At 35.5% G+C, this 21,600-nt stretch overlaps 3 protein-coding genes across 3 annotated transcripts; 2 read left to right on the forward strand and 1 right to left on the reverse strand.

Annotated features, from left to right (window-relative positions):
* The first annotated feature begins 205 nt into the window (after nucleotides 1-205).
* On the forward strand, nucleotides 206-1,582 carry LOC105633493 (putative CCR4-associated factor 1 homolog 6). Its single transcript, XM_012216087.4, has 2 exons — nucleotides 206-413; nucleotides 541-1,582. Exon 2 carries the CDS (start codon nucleotides 609-611, stop codon nucleotides 1,416-1,418), a length of 810 nt encoding a protein of 269 aa, XP_012071477.1. The 5' UTR covers nucleotides 206-413; nucleotides 541-608; the 3' UTR covers nucleotides 1,419-1,582.
* A 613-nt stretch (nucleotides 1,583-2,195) lies between these two features.
* Nucleotides 2,196-7,275, reverse strand: LOC105633492 (Transport protein particle (TRAPP) component). The gene is made up of 8 exons (XM_012216086.4): nucleotides 7,071-7,275; nucleotides 6,282-6,370; nucleotides 5,787-5,850; nucleotides 4,713-4,790; nucleotides 3,947-4,023; nucleotides 3,759-3,825; nucleotides 3,564-3,671; nucleotides 2,196-2,538 (listed from the first exon to the last, which is right to left on the reverse strand). The coding sequence occupies exons 1-8, from the start codon at nucleotides 7,140-7,142 to the stop codon at nucleotides 2,509-2,511; spliced, it is 585 nt and encodes a 194-aa protein (XP_012071476.1). The 5' UTR covers nucleotides 7,143-7,275; the 3' UTR covers nucleotides 2,196-2,508.
* Nucleotides 7,276-9,420: 2,145 nt separating this feature from the next.
* FIP1[V] (FIP1[V]-like protein) lies at nucleotides 9,421-21,492 on the forward strand. Its single transcript, XM_012216085.4, has 9 exons — nucleotides 9,421-10,400; nucleotides 12,377-12,633; nucleotides 14,006-14,132; nucleotides 14,206-14,274; nucleotides 14,432-14,572; nucleotides 14,910-15,011; nucleotides 15,100-15,437; nucleotides 16,820-18,506; nucleotides 20,351-21,492. The coding sequence occupies exons 1-9, from the start codon at nucleotides 9,546-9,548 to the stop codon at nucleotides 20,891-20,893; spliced, it is 4,119 nt and encodes a 1,372-aa protein (XP_012071475.1). The 5' UTR covers nucleotides 9,421-9,545; the 3' UTR covers nucleotides 20,894-21,492.
* Nucleotides 21,493-21,600: the final 108 nt, after the last annotated feature.

The following is a 21,600-nucleotide window of genomic DNA, read 5'->3' on the forward strand; positions in this document are numbered from 1 at the left end:
TATGATAAAAATATAATATGTTTAAAGATTTTAATTTTATTAATTGAAAAATAATAATAATTTTAATTTTAAATAGCTATATTATACCATATAGGATAAAGAATAGAATTTAATTATTATTTTTAATAAAATTTTACAAGTTTTTTTCTCTTCAAAACCTCACTGCTGGTTGGCATAGTCATAGCTGTTGGTCTGTTACACTGTAGGCCGTTTCACATTTCACAGTCTGTTATCTGGAAACTGTTTTTTCTTCATTTGCTTCTCTATATAAGAAGAACCTCCGCCCCTCCACTAATTCAAGTAAAATCCTTGCTACTTTATCCCAAGAAAGCTCTAGAAAATTATTCTTTTTCCCTTAAAATAATCTTCTTTCTTGTTCCAAGAACACGAGAGAATCACTTTCACATCCAAAGGTATGATCTTTCTTTCTCCTGCACCTTTAATTTCTGTCCATTTGTTTCAGTTAGGGTTTTATTCATTTGGGTTCTCGTTTCTTGTATTGATTTGGGGTTTTTATTCATTCTTGCGTGCAAATTTTAGGTTCTTGGTCGTGGAGCTGGGTTTTTCTTCGTCTGTTACTCTTACCTTTTGTGTTTCACATTGCAAAAATGTCGAGTGATTCAATAACTATCAGAGAAGTATGGAATGAAAATCTTGAAGAGGAGTTCAAACTCATTAGTAACATAATCGATCATAATCATGAACAGAAGTATGTAGCTATGGATACTGAGTTTCCTGGGCTGGTTGTCGGTCGAAATCAAAACCTCAATAATCTTGATCCTGACGCGCGTTACCAGATACTTAAGAAAAATGTTGATCACTTAAAATTGATTCAATTAGGACTTACATTTTCTGATGTCAGCGGAAACTTAGCCACTTGTGGAACAGGAAAGATCTGTTCATGGCAATTCACTTTTCGCGAGTTTGACATTCATAACGATCCGCATAGTAAGGAGTCTATTGAATTGTTAACTGAGAGTGGAATCGATTTTGGAAGGAATCTTGAATTGGGTGTTGATGCTGAGAGATTCCGTAGCTTGCTAATGACTTCAGGTGTTATGTCGAATCCTAGTTTTAAATGGGTTGTATTTCAGGGTGCATATGATTTTGCGTATTTGTGTAAGTTGCTTTCTGGCAAGAGTAATCTACCCGAATCCCGAGCAGAGTTCTTAGAGTTGATGAAGAAGTATTTTCCGGTGATTTATGATATTAAGTATTTGGCAAAAATATGCAGCATTCATAGTGGGTTGGGAAATCTGGCAACGTCGCTTGATGTGGAGAGGGTTGGTACTGCTCATCAGGCCGGTTCAGATAGTTTGCTTACTTGTCGTACATTCTGGGCATTCATAGGGAAATACTTTGGTGGCTCACTGCCGGTGCAACATGCCGGAAAGGTGCACGGCATTGGTGAAAATTGACAGTATGCTCATTGATAGATAGGGACATTCTTTAATGGCTCACTGGATAACTATGCCGGAGTTTTGTTTGGCCTGTGATATGTAAGTTGACAGAATATACTCATTGATAGAAAGGCTACAATACAATTCATAATATGAAAATAAACATACACAAGTTTTTGTTAGTCTACACTTTTATTCTTTTCTCTTCACTTTCTTATCCTTTTCCTTTAATTTCAATAGGATCTTTTACCACTTTTTGACTTTATTTTTTTGAAAAAAAAATTTACTTATTCTCAGTTTGTATCCTTAATGAAAAACAAATAATAAAAGAATTAAGTAATACAGAAAGCCTAAATGACCAAAAACAAATCCTCAACTTCAAACATCTTTGATTAATTCGTTTAATTTTATTGATTAATACGACTTTTTATTTTATTTTTCACAACAATTTTTTATGGCTTTCATATGATTGCCATTCGAATTCAATTGAAGTGACAGTTGAAACCAACTGCGTAAACCCTTACACATGACACGTCGACTTTGATTGGAAAATCTACTAACAAAACTAGTCCTGTCCTCACTCCTCAGGATCCAATCCATCCAAATTCAAAGGCCTAAGCCCATCCAAACGATCCAAACAACCTGTTTCTACGTCGAGGCTTAGGATTTTTTTAATCATTCAGCCTCAAATAAGAAATTTTTTAATTTAACTATAACCATAAAGCGAATGAGATCGATCCTTATAAAATGAGGAAGGAGTAATTAACTCAAATAAGAATGGGTAGGCACGAGAAAGATCCAATATTGTTCCTCTTTTAAGTACAATTCACACAAAACAAAAACAGTTCAGTTCGGTTTTTTCTCTTTTTTCGAATATAACACATACTTTACATCAATTGCAGTGGCAATACTAGCTAGATCAATAAAATAACCATGCCCTGAAGAATAGCATACATAAAAAGTAAACAGGAATCCGACGAAGCCATGTGTATCTGTGATAGAATTGGCAAGTGATAATTCTTATCAGTTTGATTAGTAAAATGAAAAGTTCACCATTCCTCGCTTTCTTGCTGCCGGAAAATTACATCAGGGTATTTGGGCACAAGCGTTAACCTAATCTTGCTTCTCTTCTTAGTACCTGGTTCAGAAATATACGATGGAAAACAACCATAATAAAATGAAAAATTTTGCAATTACCAAGGTTAACATTAAACTGGCAGCAAGTATCCATGTCCCATGTCAAACAAAATTGATAAGAACAAGCAGAAAGCATTTTAATGAAGAATACAGGTGCAGAAACCAATTTAAATTATGCAAAGCAAGTATTATGTCATCCTGGATTGGACAACGGAAATATATGAGTGAGTGGCATGATTCTTTTAGATCTAAAATGCATGAGTGGTGGATGCAAGGCTCAAGCAGACAGACTAGGCATAGGCTTTGCTACAGTCCAAATAGGAGAAAGAAAGCACATGTTCACTGCCAAAAAATGCATTCACGACCTCTTGATGATGATTTAACAAATATGGTGCAATTATCTAAAAGCTAGATTATCACATCATATTATCTCTCAAGCTACAAGTTATTGGAATTACTTAGATGAATTTACTCAAAACTTGGCAGAAATAAGATTCATTGAAGCACATAGCAGATCTGAATGCTGAAGTGCATAAACAAAAGATTAAGAAAAATTAGATGAATCACCAACAAGCCACACATTTTTTAAGGTTAGTTAGGAGGACACAAGGACTATGGACCCTTAGACCAGGTAGAGCCTCAGGAGAACCTGACAACCATGCTTGATATCCTCTAACAAGCAAAATTCTACCATATTCCTAATATACACTCGTGCAGCAATGGTGCGTGATAGACACTCTTTTACAAGAGATACCTTCATTTCAAAATAAGTAAACCTGACCACTCTAATCCATTAGTATCCATCATAACAAGTTGCAAACAGAAAATATTGAGAACCACTATGTTCTAGGGATGATTCACGTGATAAGGATTTTAGCAGAAGAGGATGAAAGTGGAGCATCACATTATCTGGATTAATATACATTTGGTCAACCGTAGATAAAAGAGCTTGACTTCAAAAAATCCTAAATGTCTTTAACCAAAAAAATCCATGATAAAGCAGATATAACGAAAGCCGACATTTACCTCTTCAGCAAATTTTATCAAAATGGTTGTGCGAGGTCGTTGCTGACCCTCCATAGGTACAAAATGAGCTGTTACTACTGCTGGAAAACCTGCACTATCCAAAACACCCTTCAAAAGGAAATAGGAAAAACGCCCGTCAGCCCTTTCATGGACCAGAAGATCACTCAAAATTTACAAATTCAATGTAGCACCTACCCTCACTATTCCAGCAACAAATGCTCCACAATTAAACGTTCCCATGTCCTTTGGAATGGAAATGAATCTACAAAAAAATAAAAAAATAAGGGAGGGCAACTGATACCTGTACAATGACCTAAACCCACAAACCCAGCTAATTGTGACAGCACCTTATTATGAACAATGAGCAAAGAGACAATTGTCACCTGTTCACGAGAAGCTCCTTCTCACTGATCATGTATTCATCTTCATGTTCAGTGCCTTTCTCGAGGGAATCAGCCACCTAATGTAATAACACAGAGAGCTGGTTACACACTCGAACTCAATATTACACAAGCCTGTATCCATCCCACACATTTTATTTTCAGTATACATATAAATGGCTTCAACTTTACGTTGTCAAGTTTCACTGAATAAAACTGAAGAAGCACGATTATTATATGTAACATTCAAAGTGTTCCCAATCTTATATTTCCATTGGATATGTTATCTGCATTATCATACAGAGTTAGAAAGTTTTCTGTAAACATTCCACAAGTGCAAATGCAGATTAAAAAACAGTTTCTTAAAATTATTCGATATGTAACCAGATCAAGATGCATGTAAATAGAGATCCATTTTCGCAAAGCAAGATATGTACATCATTTGTAACATTTTCTTAGACAAAACTAGCAAATTTTCATAGTACTTGTAACAGAACAGGAAAAAGTCCTGATCAGGAAGGAAAAAGGGTTTGCAAGCAGAGTTCACATCCGAGGAAGATAACAAGAAGGCTTTTTACATACAATAATAACAACCAAGCCTTAATCCAAAGTAGCTGGGATCAACTATATGAATCCTTTGTTTCCATTTTGCTCTATTCATAGCCACACCCTCACTCTGTCCACAAGGCTTTGTACACATGATACAAAATTCTATATACAGACAAATGGCAGTTAAAGAAGTCATTGAAACTGATGAAAATAAACTTACCTTTCCAAATAACACCTTCCACACGGTGCTGTGCACAAAAGACAAAATACCCAACAACCGAGTTTCCCTTCGGTTTCCCTGTACCATCAAAATAAGAATGAATATAGCATTTCTACCAAACCAAAATTCATAATAAATTTTAATGAAAGTGAAACCAATTGGTCTATTCGCCAAAAAAGCCAAATCATGCCAATAGCATGATGATGGCACAAAGATGTATATACGTCTCTATAAAGTATCATGCTTATTTGATGAAATCGAAAAAGAAACTTCCTTCTCAAAAGAACATCCCAGAAAACTTAAACACAATCTTGCTACTGTATTTTTAAAAAAAAAAAAAAAAAAAAGGCATGGAAGATTTCAATTCAATGATTATAGAAAAGTATTAGCCCACAAAGAAATGCAGTTGTTGGGGAAAGAGGCATCAGAAGAGTAATCTATTCATCATAAAATTTTCCAACCATTCTGACGGCGACCTGAAACCTGGAGCATTCACTTAGCACAAACTGAGAAACCCAAGGCATCAAATGTCCAACGGAGTAAAAAAGACCAAAATTATTTTCATTTTCAACGAGCTAAGCATGTTTTCAGGACATAAGATATGATATTTCTATACTCAGAACCTTCATTATTTGCAACTAACTCACAAGTTAAATAGGAACATTAAGAAGCCAACCAATAACATGCCCTCGAGTTAAGATTACTTGGAGGTATAGATACATAATACTAATATTTGTGCTGCAGAGTGAAAATGTCAAAAGAATATAATTACCAAATTGAATAAAAGAAATACCATTGCTTTTGATTATATTAATTTATAAAATCTTATTGCCAAATGCAACCAAAAGAATGAAGTGAAAAGAGTTCCATAAACATTAATATAATCTACCTCTACCAGATCATAAAGCACATATACAAATAAATATCATATCTATGCTAATTTCACAGAAAAAGCCAACCAATATAATTATTCCAACAGTTCCAACATCAGAAATTGGAACCCTGGCTAGTTGTTAAACTGGTTGCTTTTGCCTGGTGTAGTTTGCTGAGCAGAACTCTAGCAACATGGCATACCTTTTCTCTGTGGCAGAGAAGTTCAAGAACTCGAGCCCCAACTGCATAGCCTGCATCCTCCAGCCTGCCATTCCCATAGGCGTTGTTAATGATGACACCAGTATCAAAAATAAAATAGAAAACCATGTATGGTTGCACAAGCCTGGGATCAAAAGTTCTAAGTATATCAATTTCAAAGAACATCTCGTTATGTCCTTCTCTTTTTTACCCTTTCATGTCCTATCTCTTTATCTCCACATTCCGTAAAATATGTTCGGCCAGGTTAAAAAAATTATTTTTCAAAGAATCAATATGAAACTTCTATATATATTACCCAACCTCATTGCTCAGTGACAAATAACTCATAAGCATTGTGAACTTATGGACCCAGGTGGAATTGGAGACAACTTAATTATTGTCCCTCAATTTCTAATCGACTAGGTGAATACAATGATATAGAGCAATCAAATGATGCATGGTCAATAAACTTTAAAGTTATGAAAAATGAAAGCTTACCTTCGTTCTAATTCAGCAATGTTGTCAACTTGTGTCTGGTTGTACTGAACAAGCTCCGAAAACAAAAATGCAAATGCACTCAAACTGACCTGCGAAAAGTAAATACCAATAAGTCAATTAGAAAATTTCAACTACCAAGTCCAAATTAAAGAACAAAAACTCAGTCACAATTACCATGAAGCAAGTTTATGAGAAAGTTATCTTGTGATCTAACATTTTCATATGGTCTTTAGTTGCATAAAGTTTATTTCTTTCCAACCAAGTAGATGAAGAATCAAGTGCAGTTTAATGTATGTTTTAGATGCTCCCGGCTCAAATTGTCAAAAACCTAACTGAAAATTCAATTTTCTCATTTCCCCAATCCTTAGCATGAAGTAGAAAATTACTATCCTCAAGCAGTAAAAAATGCATTACTTATCAATAAGCAATCCAAATAATACCAGAACTGACCAAAGAGAAAAATCTGAAACCTCACTTATTCGCATTAAATACATAACTAGTAAAAATATGAGTAGCTATGAAACCTAATTACAGTAGAAGACCAAAATGCGGTAAAGATCTGGAAATTCTGTTTGGTATTTGGAAAATGCAGCAGACCAAAAAGCGAAAATGGATCGCTAAACAATTAGAATATCAGACCTAAGAAACGAAAAGCTGAGACCGTAATTTCTTGAAAGCAAATCACAAAATTCATGTCTGTCAACTTCTTATCTTTCCCGGAAATTTTCTCAGAAACCAAACAGGGAGCGACGGGGATTAGATATGAGAAATAGAGAGGAAGATAGATACCTCTTGTTTCCCCTTGCTGAGCGGTTTGTCCAGGACGTTAGAGTACTGCTTGATCTTGCCCACTCCGATCATGTTTAGCTCCTAAAGTTGTCGCGTTTAATTTTTCTTTGAAAGAGCTTTAGATCAAATCGGAGGAAATTTTTAGCAGTGAGTGGAATTCTGCAATTGTCTGCTTGGCAGCTGAGAAATTCCACCAAAAAAAAAAAAGGGAAAGAAAAGAAAGAAATAGAAATATTAGTATTTAACTTCGGTGCTGTACCGTCTGTCCGGCTTGATGACTTTTGAACCGCACTAAACCGGCGGTTCTCGCTCGTGTTACGCTATACTGCTGACGACTAAATTTATTTTACTTTGGAAAATAATTTTACTTTTTTTCTGGAAATATCTTTCAAATTACTTTTCTTTTGTGTAATATTCAAAAATATTAAGATTTTTAGTTAATGGAAGTAAAAAATAGTCATAAAAATTTTATAAGTTTATTTTCTTGGAAACTTTTGCTTATATAAGGGAAAATATAATAAATTTCAGTAGTCATTGATTTATAGTGGCAGCCAATGGACTTACAGTAGTGATAAATAATAAACAATAATAGTTACTGACCAACAATAGTAAAAATAGTTACCCAAAAGTTTATTATAATTTTAATTAAAATTTTAAATTTTACCACTAAAATAATGAGCTCTAATTTTTTTCCTGAATTTTAAATTTTTTTTACCCCTAATTTTTAATTTCGGCTTCATCAATAATAAGTATGTGTTAATCATTAGTGATCAGTAATAGTTATAAACGCTGATTTATAGATGTATAATAATAATTTTAGTCAATATTTATATTTTTTTTATTTTTTCTGAATTTTCTAATGCGGAGTGCTTAAGAAAATTAATTAATAAAGTATTATTTTTCTAATCGAATAAAAAGCTAATTTACCTATAAAAAATAATTTTTTTCATATTTAATAATAATTTTTAAAAGATTAAGCTTTTATAATAATAAATATCGTTTTTATAGATTTTATTATTTTTAATTAATTTATAATATTATAACTACAGATTAATAGAATAATTATTTGAATAATATTTTTAAAGATAAATCAATGTTATAAATGAAAAATGCCTAAGTCATTTTTAAGTAAGTTATTTCCTCGAAAATAAATAGACTTTATAAAAATTATATATGTTTGGTGTCTGGAGGCTATTTATATTTACAAAGCTTTTTCATTAAATATTATTTTAAAAAATTAATTAATATTTTTATTTTCATGATACATTAAAAATAACAAATATTTCACCATGAATTTTAATATATATATATATATATATACACCATAATATATAAAAATAATTATTTTTTAATGATCATTTTATATATTAATTATTTATTAGCCGTCAACCATCGGCTATGGGCAACCATCATCACGCATTAATGATATAAACAATTAAAAAAATAAATATTTAGATTCACAAATTCTACTTAATTACATGAATTATTCTTTCTTTTTTATGAAAAGACATGCGATATTGACAATAAAAGAAAAGTGAACTTAGAACACTCTTTTTTTTTTTAAATGTTCATTATTTCAAATACGGCTGCATATGTGTTGCACTTTCGATTTTCATATTTGTGGATGAATTAATAAGTTAATATTTTGCTCAATCCAACTAATTGAATACATGAATCTACAAAGTAAAAATGGATTAGAGATTGCGTTGGACATGAATTCATAGGTCAAAATTGGATACTTAAATATTATACTGTAGCTAAAAATTATTAAAACCCTAAAAATAAGAAACTATTAAGTAAAACAATAGCATTATCATATTCATGAATTTTAAATTAACTATATTTTAAATTAGTGAAATCGAGTTAAATCATTCGACCCTTAATTTGAAATAACTTCTAATCACATTTGTAAAGATAGATTAATCAATATTCCTATATTGATATTAAATATTATTTTCATCAAAGGGTTAGATGCAAAATTGATAAAAATTTATATTAAATAAATATATAAAAAATTTAAGAAATTAATTTTATTTTTAAAAAAGGCAATTAGCTTATAATTTGGGTTGGAACAAATAGAAAAAGAAAATAAGCTTTTTTTTTTTTGAAAATAGAAAATAAGCTTATTATAATACAGAGGAATTAATTTATAAAATCTATCAAGATATATAAACTGATTATTAATTTTTTATTTAATATTTTAGTTTATCAATTTAGGATTAAGTTATAAATAAAATCAAATTATAAAGTATTGTCAAAATTAATCAAAACAAAGTAACATTATTGCTATTATTAATCCAAATTAAAATTAATTAGTATTTATTATTTGTTTAAAGACATTAAAGTCGCTTCCTCCTCTTATTGCACGCCCTCGCTGCCAAGCCTCAAAACCCTTTCTCTCTTAACATCGGTTTCGTTGTTTTCTTTCTCTCGCTCTAACAGTTACTCGCTCTCTCAACTTAGTTTCTATCTCTAATGGAAGACGACGATGAATTTGGAGATCTTTACACGGACGTCTTGCAGCCTTTCTCGTCATCTTCATCGGCTGCTCCGCAGCCCCAACAGCCTTCTCCTGCACCTTCATCGATACACCGTCCGATCGATCTCAACCTTCACAACGACAGCAACGACCTCGAGGACGATGAGATCCTATACGGAGCATCCAGTCGCAACCATCGTGCTCCTTCTGATCAAGCCCTATCAATTTCGGTTGCAGCTAATAATAATTCAGCTGGTGGACCTAGGGTTTTGAGCTCTCATGATGTGAAATTACTGAATAGTGCTTCGAATACTGTTGATTGTTCTGATTTTCAATCTGATAAGCAGGAGAAAGAGGTTACTTTTGATATCGAGGAGGATACTACTGGAATTGTTGAAGGTTCAGGTCCGATGATTCCGGGACTCAGTGTGGATGCCGAGGATTCGAAGAGGAATGAAGCCGACCTTGGCGGAGGCGGCGGCGGGCCTGGTGGTGGCGGTGGAGGGGATGAAGATTGGGAGGAAGATAGTGATAGCGAAGATGATTTACAAATAGTGTTGAATGATAACAATCATGGGCCTATGGGGATGGAACGAGGAATGATGGGTGACGCTGATGACGACGATGACGACGAAGATGGGGATCCACTCGTGATTGTGGCTGATGGGGACCCAAACCAGCCGATGGAGGAACAAGATTGGGGTGTGGGAGAGGATGCTGCGGCAACAGTAGGGGCAGAAGGGGAGAGGAAAGAGGGCAGCGAAGCAGCTGGGAAAGGAAGTGCAGTAGCAGGGCCGAAGGTTGGGTATAGCAACCATGGGTATCATCATCCGTTTCATTCTCAGTTCAAGGTCAGTGTTGTTGTTGTTGCTATGTGTTGAGCTTTAAAAAAAAAAAAAAAAAAAGAAAAGGAAAGAAATATAGTGGCTTTATTCTTTAAGCGGGGGATTTTGTGTTTTCCCCTCTTCTGATGAGAATGAAAGATTGTAATTTTTGTACATATGTGACAGGTCCTTTCATCTTTATTTTTGTTAATGTATGTTTACTTGAAGAAGTTGAATGAGAAATGGTAAATCTTTCTTGATTTTCATGAATTGTATCTTTACTTAGCAAGTAGTAAGTATGGATAATTGCAGTTGGAAACGAAGGGTTTAAAATTCTCTTAACATCGCAAGCCATTGAGTGCTTAATTAATCTGCACCTGGTTCATGTTCTTTCAACCCGATTACCTGAGTTTTGGTGTCAGGGCCTTGTGTGCTAAAAGAATTGTTGAAATTTGGAAAGTTTATGTGCTTCTCAATTGTAAACTAACTAAACAACATCTGAAGTGCTAATTCTTGGATGCTGTTGCCTTGGTATCAGTGCTGCAAAGCAGATACAAAAGTGACAACAAAGCAACTAGCGATGACACCCACCCAGAGGTTATTACATCCTATGAAAATTGTTGGGATGTGAACCAAATTTGCTTCTATATCATTATTGTCTGTGAGATATTAAGTTGAAGGTCTTTTTTTTTGGAACTGTGCGCTGTTATTATCTAATTGGTTTGTGGGCGACAAGAACAACCGTTTTATGTTTATAGTGAAGTAGAGGGACAATAATGACATTGGGCATATCTATAATGTCAACTCATGAAGAATTGCTGTTGCAGGGCATCACTGTTGATGCTTTAAATGTATCGAGTAGGTGAATAGGATACATATTTTTATGTCTCTGGTTCAATCTGTTGTACATGGGTCCTAACAGGTATCGCACTGAGAGTGGGAAGTAAATTGTTGCCTCTGTAACTAATGACCAAGAAAACATACAGATAATTTTGCAAATGATTGGTATGAAGTGTATCATTTGCAGCTTGTTGTTGTAATGGCACTGTGTTCTGTTAAAATATATGCCAAAATATATGATCCTCCTTGAGCAAAGGAATTACTTCTTCTCAATTTCTGTATTGACTCGACACTAAGCACTTCTGAGTCATTGAGATGCACTTCACTTCAATTTCATAATCACCTTACAGATTAAAACTGAAATTTACTATTTGTCAACTCTATCTTATGCATTTTTGGGTGATATGATTTGGATTTTTTATCTTTTGGGGCTTAACATACAAGTGAATCTCCACTTATCAATTTTTTTTTTCTATTGTGAATATGAAATCCGTCGATGGCTGTTGGTCAATTTGATTTGCAATGTCCTCCTTTTATGTTGCAAAAAAACTATCTGAGTATCAATTTTCTTTGTTCACTTTTTGTTCCTGCCCATAATTGGTGCTTTCTACACTTTGAGCAGCAGTATCATCCTTTTATGTTTTAGCAAGTCCTTTCATTTATAATTGAACGCATTATATGCAAAAACTATTATGACTTCCTTGATATCATTCTGGCTGTTGCCACCAGCTTGTATTTTGGCACCTAATTAACTGTGTGTAGTTGCCTCCTGCCCTTACACTTCTCCTTTTCTTGATGAGTAGTATATGGCAAGCTGTAGAAAAGGTTAGACTTATGGTGCTCGATACTTTTTTATTTTCAATGCTTGCCTTTTGGTCTGCTGTGTTTTTTATTTTTGCTAACTTTATACCAGAGGCGAATTTAGTTTGTGACTGGATACTTTCTCTGGAAGCTGATTGACATGGTTGTGTGGTTCCTTTAACTAGAAAGTAGTTGGAGTGTTGATGATTTGATGTGCTGCTAAGCTTAACTCAACTGAAAGTCTGGTGTACTTTCAAATTCTTCTGCGTTAATGATTAAGTCTTTATTTCATTTTGCGGGCTTTAATTTATTTTCCTGTGTTTTCATGTTAACTTCATGGCTTATTTTCTGCTGTTATGCAGTATGTGAGACCTGGTGCGGCGCCGATGCCTGGAGCTACTACCATTGGTCCTGGAGGAGTCCCAGGTCAAATTCGTCCTCCTATCAACATGGCTCCTATAGCTGGGCGTGGTAGGGGTGATTGGCGACCTGTAGGAATTAAAAGTGCTCCTTCAATGCAAAAGGGTCACCATCCTGGTTTTGGAATGCCTGTTTGGGGCAATAATATGGCAGGGCGGGGCTTTGGTGGTGGACTAGAGTTCACCCTTCCTTCACACAAGTAAATTTGCTTTACTGAATAAGCTGGGTTTTATTTATTTATTTATTTTTCATAACATTGTCATTCTTGTGTTGATTTGATTGTTTCATGTTTTCACCATTTGCATGATTCTTGCAGTCTGAGTGCTGGTTGTCTTCATAATACTGTTAAATAAGTTATTTGGGTAGATGTCTAGAGGTTGAAGGCTTTGAGTACCTGAAATTGACCCAATTGGCCCTTTACTTAGAATGCTAAAATGGCAAAACCTGGAGACTTTTCATTCAAACTTGCCCGTGAGTTTGAATGCCAAACTTGCTCAACAACTGAAGTTCTAATGCCACTTGGAAATGCTGCATCTTATATGCTTCAACAATTAATTAATTTTGCCAGAGTATAAATTGCACTAACAGGATGACTGACACCCACTTGTATATGTACTTTCTGGGTCTGCAAAATCAGGATGTCGCTCTATTTATTTAGCAATATCTTTGATTTTGGAGGCCCTTGTGTGCACCAGATGACATCAGTTTTTGAGTTTCAGTTGCTTATTCTTGTCCTTGGTCTTCACAAGAATGCGACTATGATTTCCTTTGATTTTTATTCACTGAAATTTCTTAACATAAGAGAACATTGGCTGACATTGCATATCAGAATAAAGCAACTTTGAATAGAAACAGTCTCTCTCTCTCTGAATGTTGATAAATTCTAATTGAACTTCTTTGAGGGGGGAAAAGGGAAAAAACATCTTATGTTCATAGCATGACTGATTTACCAATTTCAGTTATCAACCTCGTCTGATTGAAGCTTTCTTAAAATATGAAAGTAATGAAGAGTCTGGTTAGATTTCTTAGTCTTTATGGCTAGAGACCATTTTGTTTATTGAGAAATACTAAAAGGAGGAGACATCAACCATCTAGAAGTATTGATTTTGAATTTCCCAAGGGATCCTTGAGGTTTTAGCTGTCAATGATTGTCTGCAGTATTGGTCTGTTTAATATGCCACAAATAGTACGCATACTTTCATGCTAGGTTTTAGCTAAAGAGATGTCTTTTGCTGATTCTAATTCAGGTTTTTCATATTTCCTCAGGTGAAATTTTCAATTTGGTCTTGTATTTGTAATTCTGGTTTGTCATAATAATGGGTTGCTTGTTTATTGGTTGTGTTAAAATTCTTAGTCCTATATTCCTATTTCAAGTCTGTTTATTCTGACATGGCGGAAGCTGAAAGAAGAGGCTATCATATTGTTGTAGTTTTCTTTCATCCTATGTTTAATATGGTTTTTAATTGAACTTTTTCTTTGTAGATTTGAGTGTGGAAGCATTTTGTGTTAATCAGTTAACTTTTAGAGTTTGTTTATCTGCTGGATGCTTACTAATTTTGTGATATGTTCAGGACTGTCTTTGATGTGGATATTGATAGCTTTGAGGAAAAGCCATGGAAATATCCTGGTGTGGATATTTCGGATTTTTTCAACTTTGGTTTGAATGAGGAGAGCTGGAAAGACTATTGCAAACAGCTGGTAACTATTGATCCTTAATGATATTCTGTACCAATCAAACAAATGCTTAAAAAGGGTCTATTATGTTACTCAGGAACAACACCGGCTGGAGACTACTATGCAAAGCAAAATTCGTGTATATGAGAGTGGGCGGGCGGAACAGGTAATAGGACACACACATTACGTACATGCATGGCCATATCGAAATTAACTAAGCAGATACACATAAATATGTGGCTCCAACAACCCTTTTTTTTTAATTCTTAAAGTTTTTAAAGAGTATTTTTTTTAATAAAATTTTACTATTGCTGTCATTTTAGGAATATGATCCAGATATGCCACCAGAATTAGCAGCAGCAGCTGGCATTCATGATATTCCAGTTGACAATTCAAGTCTTGGCAAGTCAGAGGTTGGACAAAGTGACATAATGAAAGGACCTTCTCGTGTGCGGCCACCACTAGTATGCTTCTTCCTTTTAACTTTTCTTCTTCTACATACTTTGCATTGAAGCTTCACTGCCGCCGCCGCCACCACCACCACCACCACACTTCTACTTTGTGAAAAAAAGGACAATTATTTTCTTGTGAATTTCCTTTTTGATCTATCAGTTAATCACTTGATCTTGTTGTTTGTCTAGGAGTGTGATCCTCTCTCTCTATCTGTTCCACTCACTATCTCTCCATCACATTGATTTTGTATGGTTTTTTAAGTCTTCTAATATGCAGATGCTCTAGATCTGTCATATTTATTTGCCACAGCTGCTTGAATACTCAGAGGTTTAATTTATTTTCTACCAGCCAACTGGACGGGCAATACAAGTTGAAGGAGGTTATGGTGAACGTCTTCCTTCTATTGATACTCGACCACCTCGAATTCGTGATTCTGATGCAATCATTGAGGTGAACTGTCTGTCTTTCCTGTGTTCAATTGCATTTATCCTACTGATACTTGTGGTGCGATAAATTAACTCAAGGTATGGGTAAACAGATCGTCTTGCAGGACTCTCTTGATGATGACTCCTCCACAGGACATGGTGGTTTGGATGTAGCAAACAATGATGCACCAAGAGATGATCCCAGAGGAACCCATGTACCTGAAGATGGCACGGCACAGATGGAAACAGAATATTATGATGATTTCCCACAGGGTTATGATAATCGAAAGGGTGGGAGGAGAGCACCATTTGTTGATTCTGGTCGCGCTAATGTACCTGAGGGAGATGGGATTCTGTCTTTCCGTCCTGAAGCACCATCTCAATATCGTCCTAGTTCTAGGGGGTCACCTATGCTATCTGGTGGGGATATTGAGCCCTCTCATGAGGAAAGGTATGCGATAATGCAGGTTGCTCTTTTATGTTTTTTCTAATGGGTGAGGGCTTTTTTAAATTTAAAATTTTAGGGGTTTAAATTGATGCACAACAGGGTGGTTTAGAGTTCAAATGTGATAAGGGGAGTGATCAAGTTTGGTGGAAAAATGAGGAACTGAAAGAAATAAAGCAAGTTTTAGGACCACCTAATATTAAGATTTAGGTTTCTTTGAGTGGTTTTATTAGTAGAACAATTGGAAAAATGTGGGTTTGGGGTTTGTGCTGGTGTAGCTGGAACTGCGATGGACCAGCTGATTAGAAAGGGAGAAGAACAAAAATAAACTGTTTCACATGAATAACTTATAGACTCAAATCTCAACTTTATGAACCATTATACTCTAAACTGCATATAAATTGGAGGTGGTATACCTTTTCCATAACTGCATTATATCGTCCTTTTGAAGTAGGATCCTGAGAATGGAGTTCTGGATTTAATCTCATCTTAATATTCTGCATGTAGTGGTTATTTTCCCTACTTGGCCCCTCCTTTCCCAGCTCGTGCAATATTTATAAGCTTAAATGTGACACATTTTCCAATGAATGCTCTTTTTCTCTGCATTTATTTATTTAACTTTGCAGTTTGTTTTGGGAAAATAAACGAGAGACAATGGGAATAAGGAAAGAAATAAAGGGGAAAGAAAATTTTAAGAACAAGTTATTTTCCTCCCTATGTTTTGATGTGTGGAAAATAACATTATTTTAGCTCCTAAAATTGAAACTTTTTTAAAGCTTTTTCAAATTTCCTTCAATTAGGAGAGAAAATTTTGGAAGAAAATCAAATTCCCTTCCTATTTTCTTCCATTTATTTTTCTCCTCAATTATTTTCCCTCATCCAAACAAAGAGTTAAGAAAATAATGATTATGTAGAGATAAATGATAGGTGGGGTGCATGCACTCTAAGGGTTGGTTATTACGTAGATTCAATGTCTTTTCATGATTCATTGGGTGAGTGCAGAATTTAGCTGCTCTGCTTGTGCACATATAAAAATGATTGAAGCCTTCTAAAAATAGAGCAACAATAAAAATTAACCTTTACTTGGTTTGTGATATTTACATGGAAAAAGGAAAGGTGCAAATTGCTATATCCATTTGTGCATTAAGGGTTCTTGCATATTCATGAATTTAAGGGGCATTTTTTATAAGAAATGGGTAAGGTGGATTTGAACCTAGGTCTACGCCTAGATTGTATTTGCACTTATTGCCTAGCTATGCTAGTGATGGCATGGGTCATCGATTTGAATTCTTAGCTATTTGCATATTGGTTTTGATTTTGATTAGTTTCAACTTGGTAGCTTTGTACCAGATCTAATGCAGTCTTTGACTCTCTCCTATTTATCACAGGCGTGTACAGGGAAGAACACGTGACAGATCCCCTCATTTTACGCCCAATCAGAATAAAAGGGACAAAAGATATCTTGATAATGCTGAGGAAGAATCGAATGAAAGCATGGATGGTAAAAATAGTCCATTGGTAGCATCTCCTGCTGCAGTTATGGATGGAACAGGACTGAGTATAGAGGAGGACAAAGATGTTACTGTACATGATGAGCGTGTATTAGCTGAAGGAAGTTCTGGAATGGAAAAGGGTGAGATGACTGAGAATGAAGTAACTACAAATGATAGTACTAAAGATGAGAATGTACACCGTTCCACAAAGAAACAAAAATTAAGTTCTCGTGTTGAACTGTCTGCAACACAAGAACTTGATGATGGAGGGGACTCGAAGGCTGCAAGGAGCAGTGAAAACAGCAAAGCAAGATCAGGAAGCAGTAAAGATTGTCAGAAATGGCAGGATGGTGTTGAGGAGGAAGTTGTTCAAGGTGGGCGTGCTAGGCGCACGGGGAGCGTCAAGGGGCACCTTGGTGAAAATGAACAGAATTTCCGAAGAAAAGAACGTGATGCCAGACAAGAGATGGAAAGAAATCACGTGGTGATAAAAGGTAGGGAGGGTTCTTATCCTCAGAGAGATTTTGACCCTGGCTTAGTGCATCATTTGCATATGAGGAGTGAGGGTTATGATAGGCGAAAGGAGCGAGAAAATCTTGATGGAGCTTGGCAACGAAGAGAGGAGGATCCTCACAGCAGGAAAAGTAGAACCGAAGACACAAGGAAGAGAGAACGGGGAGATGAAATGGGATCCAGGCACAGAAGTAAGGTACGAGAAAGTGAAAGGACTGACAAAGAGGAACATCTTCATTCAAGAAAGCAGTTGGACAATGGCAGCTACAGGATGCATTATGATAAGGATAGCAGCTCACAGCATAGGGAAAGAAAGGAAAATTTGAAGGGTAGGTATGACATGGTGGATGATTACCATAGCAAAAGGAGAAAAGATGAGGAATATTTGAGGAGGGAGCACAATGACAAGGAGGAAATCTTACTTGCCCACAGAGAAACCACAAGTCGTCGAAGGCGAGAAAGGGATGATGTTTTAGATCCCCGGAAGAGAGAGGATCAGCAAAGAATTAGAGACAATCTTGATGATTATCACTCTGTTAGGCAAAAAGATGAGGTCTGGCTCCAGAGGGACAGGGGTGAAAGGCCAAGGGAGAGGGAGGAGTTGTATAGGCTAAAACAATCCCATGAAGAAAGTTTATCCAAGAGGGATAAAGAAGATGCACGAGGTTCTATGCGGACTGGACGTGGTGTAGATGATAAATCATGGATTGGCCATGCTAGGATGAAGGATGAATACAGGGTTTCTGACAAAGAATACCAACTAAAAGATTCTGTCCGGAACAGTGAACAACAGAAGAGAAGGGATAGAATGGAGGATGAAAATTACTCGCATCATAGGAGACGTGATGATGTTTATGCACGAGGTAATCAACTTAGCACTGAGGAGAGAAGATCTAGGCAAGAAAGGTCTAGCAATCGTATTGATCGTGCTGTTGATACTCCTGATAATCAAAGGATGCATGACAGAAAGCATAAAGATAACACAAGGAAGAATAAAGAATCAGAGGGTGGAGATCACAACACATTGGGTTCTTCCAGAAGAAATCAAGATGATCACACCGATGAGATGGTATGTTCTACATCTAGCAGAATAACATAAACTGCTTATTGAAAGGATATCCTCTCATAAGTTCAGTTATTGACCAATGATTGTCATAATAAAAATTAAGTTTTTAAATGAAATTTGATGCAATTGTAAACCTGTAATGATGGAAATTAATTACTTGAAATACCCTAACCATGCATCACAATCTGGTTAAACACGTTTTTCTGACACTATATATAATTATAACACGTGTCTAAGTTTTGGAAAGTTGGTTTGTTTTCATGTCTGGATAATTATGGAATTTTAGCACTATTTTTCTTTTGGAGGAAGCGATGTTACTGGTTTGCGCTAACAAATGGCAATGTTACACCATGTCCTTTAATGTGAGCAATATTTATTAAATTCTTGTGGAGCCGAATCCTTAAACAATACACATTAATGCTTACAACAATAATAACTAAGCCTTGATTTCAACTGTGTCCTAATATGTGGTAATGCTTATTAAAAGAGAAGCTAGTAGTGATTATTTTATCCCTTGATGGGATCACCAGCATCTATCTTGCCTAAGCCATGTTTTTTGTTATGTTTGGTGAACGGCCAGTTCTATGTGCCTCCTATTAAGAAAACCTATTGTTCTTCTCTTCGCAGTGAAGATGTGATTTCCTTTCTTTGACATGTAGGAGCCAGGCTAGATGACTGCTATGTTGCAAGTGATTATGACAGTATTTTTGGATAAAAGACTTCTTATATTTTACAAGTTAAAATTCTCGAGTAGGTTATGCATTTTGTGATTCATAAATTACTTTGATAGTCTGATGCATATTTTTAATTATCCCCATTGCTGGTTTTATTTGATTGAAATCTTCCCATAAGAACAAAAGATTAAAAGAAGAAAATATCGATGTTCTATACCAATCAAATACACATTGCTGGTTTTATTTGATTGGTATAGGATTTATTGATAATATATTTCAAATATTTAATTGGTTTAGCACAGATTATAAACTGATGTAGAAATATGGCAACAAGAGTAACTGGATTAAAGCAAAGTTGATTGAGTTCTAACTCGATAGGTTCCCCGAGTTCTGTTGTTTTTTGGTGTTTGGACAGTGGAAGTGGGTCACCTCTCTCTTATTACATAAATTGCTACTGAGTTCTTTGAGTACCGGACTGTGATCCATAAGAGCCAGCCAAAAAAGCGAGGATTTTTTTTTTTTTTTTTTTTTTTTTTTTTTTTTTTGTGGTGTTTGGGGGGGGTGGGGGTGGATGGTGTGTTTCTGGGGCAAGTGAGGTGAATCATGGACGGCCCAGCATGCTGAAGCATTATCCATTTTGTCAACTTTGATGTTATATTCATGCTTGGTTTCTGTTGAATTTAGCTTCTTTTCTCTCTCCCTCCCACTTCCTTTATTTTTCCCCTTATATCTGATATTTTTCAATATGATAGTTGGTGATAACTTGATTTCAAAGGTGACTATTTCCTTCTAGAGATGTCTCTACACATGGTTCTTATGTTGCACATTTGATTCAGCGTGAAATCTCAACCTCTTATCGATGACAGGTAAATTGGAGATTCAGGTGCTTCGTCTAGCACCAAGGAAAATCTTTAGAATCCTGATTTGGCATCCTAGCCATTTGGGTAGTTAACAAATAAATATTGTGCACAATTTTGTTTCCATTTCTTTTTATGGAAGCTATTTTCATTTAATGAGATCATTAAGTCTTAATTTGATGCACGTGCCTTGTTTCTTAGTAACTGCAGTTAAGGTTGTCCACTTGACCCTTTCCTCATTAATGCAGAAAGTTTCTTGAAGTCTAGGTTTTCTGTTCTTGAATTTTTTTTTTTTTTTTTTTTCTGCCTCTCTCAGGGTCTGAAGGGTGCCACTGGGCAAGGAAATGCTGAAAATGAGATGCAACATAACTCCTCCAAAAGACACAAGGAAGAAGCATCCTCAGATGATGAACAGCAAGATTCAAGGAGAGGACGCTCAAAGTTAGAACGTTGGACAAGCCATAAGGAGCGAGATTTTAGCATAAGCAATAAGCCATCAGCCTCCATGAAGTTTAAAGAGATAGAAAGGAATAACAATATCGTAACTTCTGAAGCCAGCAAACTTCCTGATGTTCTCAAGAGAGTTGAGAAGTATCCTTTGACAGAAGATAAAGAGATTGGTGATGTGGAGAATAAGGATACTGATACAAAACCATTGGAGGATCGGCACCTAGACACAGTAGAGAAGTTGAAGAAACGAAGTGAGCGATTCAAGCTTCCAATGCCTAGCGAAAAGGACCCCTTGACAATAAAGAAATTGGAGAATGAAGCGTTGCCTTCTGTCAAAACCGACGCCCCTGTGGACTCAGAGGTCAAGCCAGAGCGGCCAGCTCGGAAACGAAGGTGGATTAGTAACTAAAAATTAAAATCAGCAATCTCTATTTAAGGTGCATTGCTTTTGTCAGCGAGGAAATCCGTGCTTGGCCCAATCCAATTCTTTTGAAGATCATGCCATTTTTGGATGATAATAATATCTGTAGGCTTGCAGGAATGGCCATGTACCTCAGCTGTAGTTATTATATAATATTGTAACCCATACTTATTTAAATACTGTGTACATACTAACAGATGTAACATTGAACTTGCCATCTTGTGGTGGCTCAGAATTGCTTTTTAGTGTCGATTCAAATTTGTACTAAGATTGAAATCTGAAGGGAGCGGAGGACTAGAATTGCAAGACCTGTCGAATGGCCGCAGGTGGAAACAGAATCTGGACCGCATGAAGATGCCAGGGTCTGCAAGTTGAGATGAAATTGAGGTTGAAAGGAAAGGGAGAAACAGAAAAATTTTCTGTATCTGTAGATGAGGACTAGTGAGTCTATATAGTATCTGTATGTCCCTTTTTTCCGCATAGTTTTTGTTTGAGCAAGAAGTTGGAAACACACGTAGAAGATCTTGTATTTTCATGAATGAGTTACAGTCAGCGATTGATTAAAAATGAAAAATTTTTATCTGTCATCTCTCTCTATCTCCTGATACAGTTTTAGCTTGCATGTGAGAAAGCACGCAAAATGGTAGCCAATACCAATTGGTTTTTGATTAATTAATTACATGGGAAAGTGGAAA

This window comes from Jatropha curcas, chromosome 8, assembly GCF_041381405.1.
Source record: "Jatropha curcas cultivar XTBG-Jc1 chromosome 8, XTBG_Jcur_1.0, whole genome shotgun sequence".
Lineage (NCBI taxonomy): Eukaryota > Viridiplantae > Streptophyta > Magnoliopsida > Malpighiales > Euphorbiaceae > Jatropha > Jatropha curcas.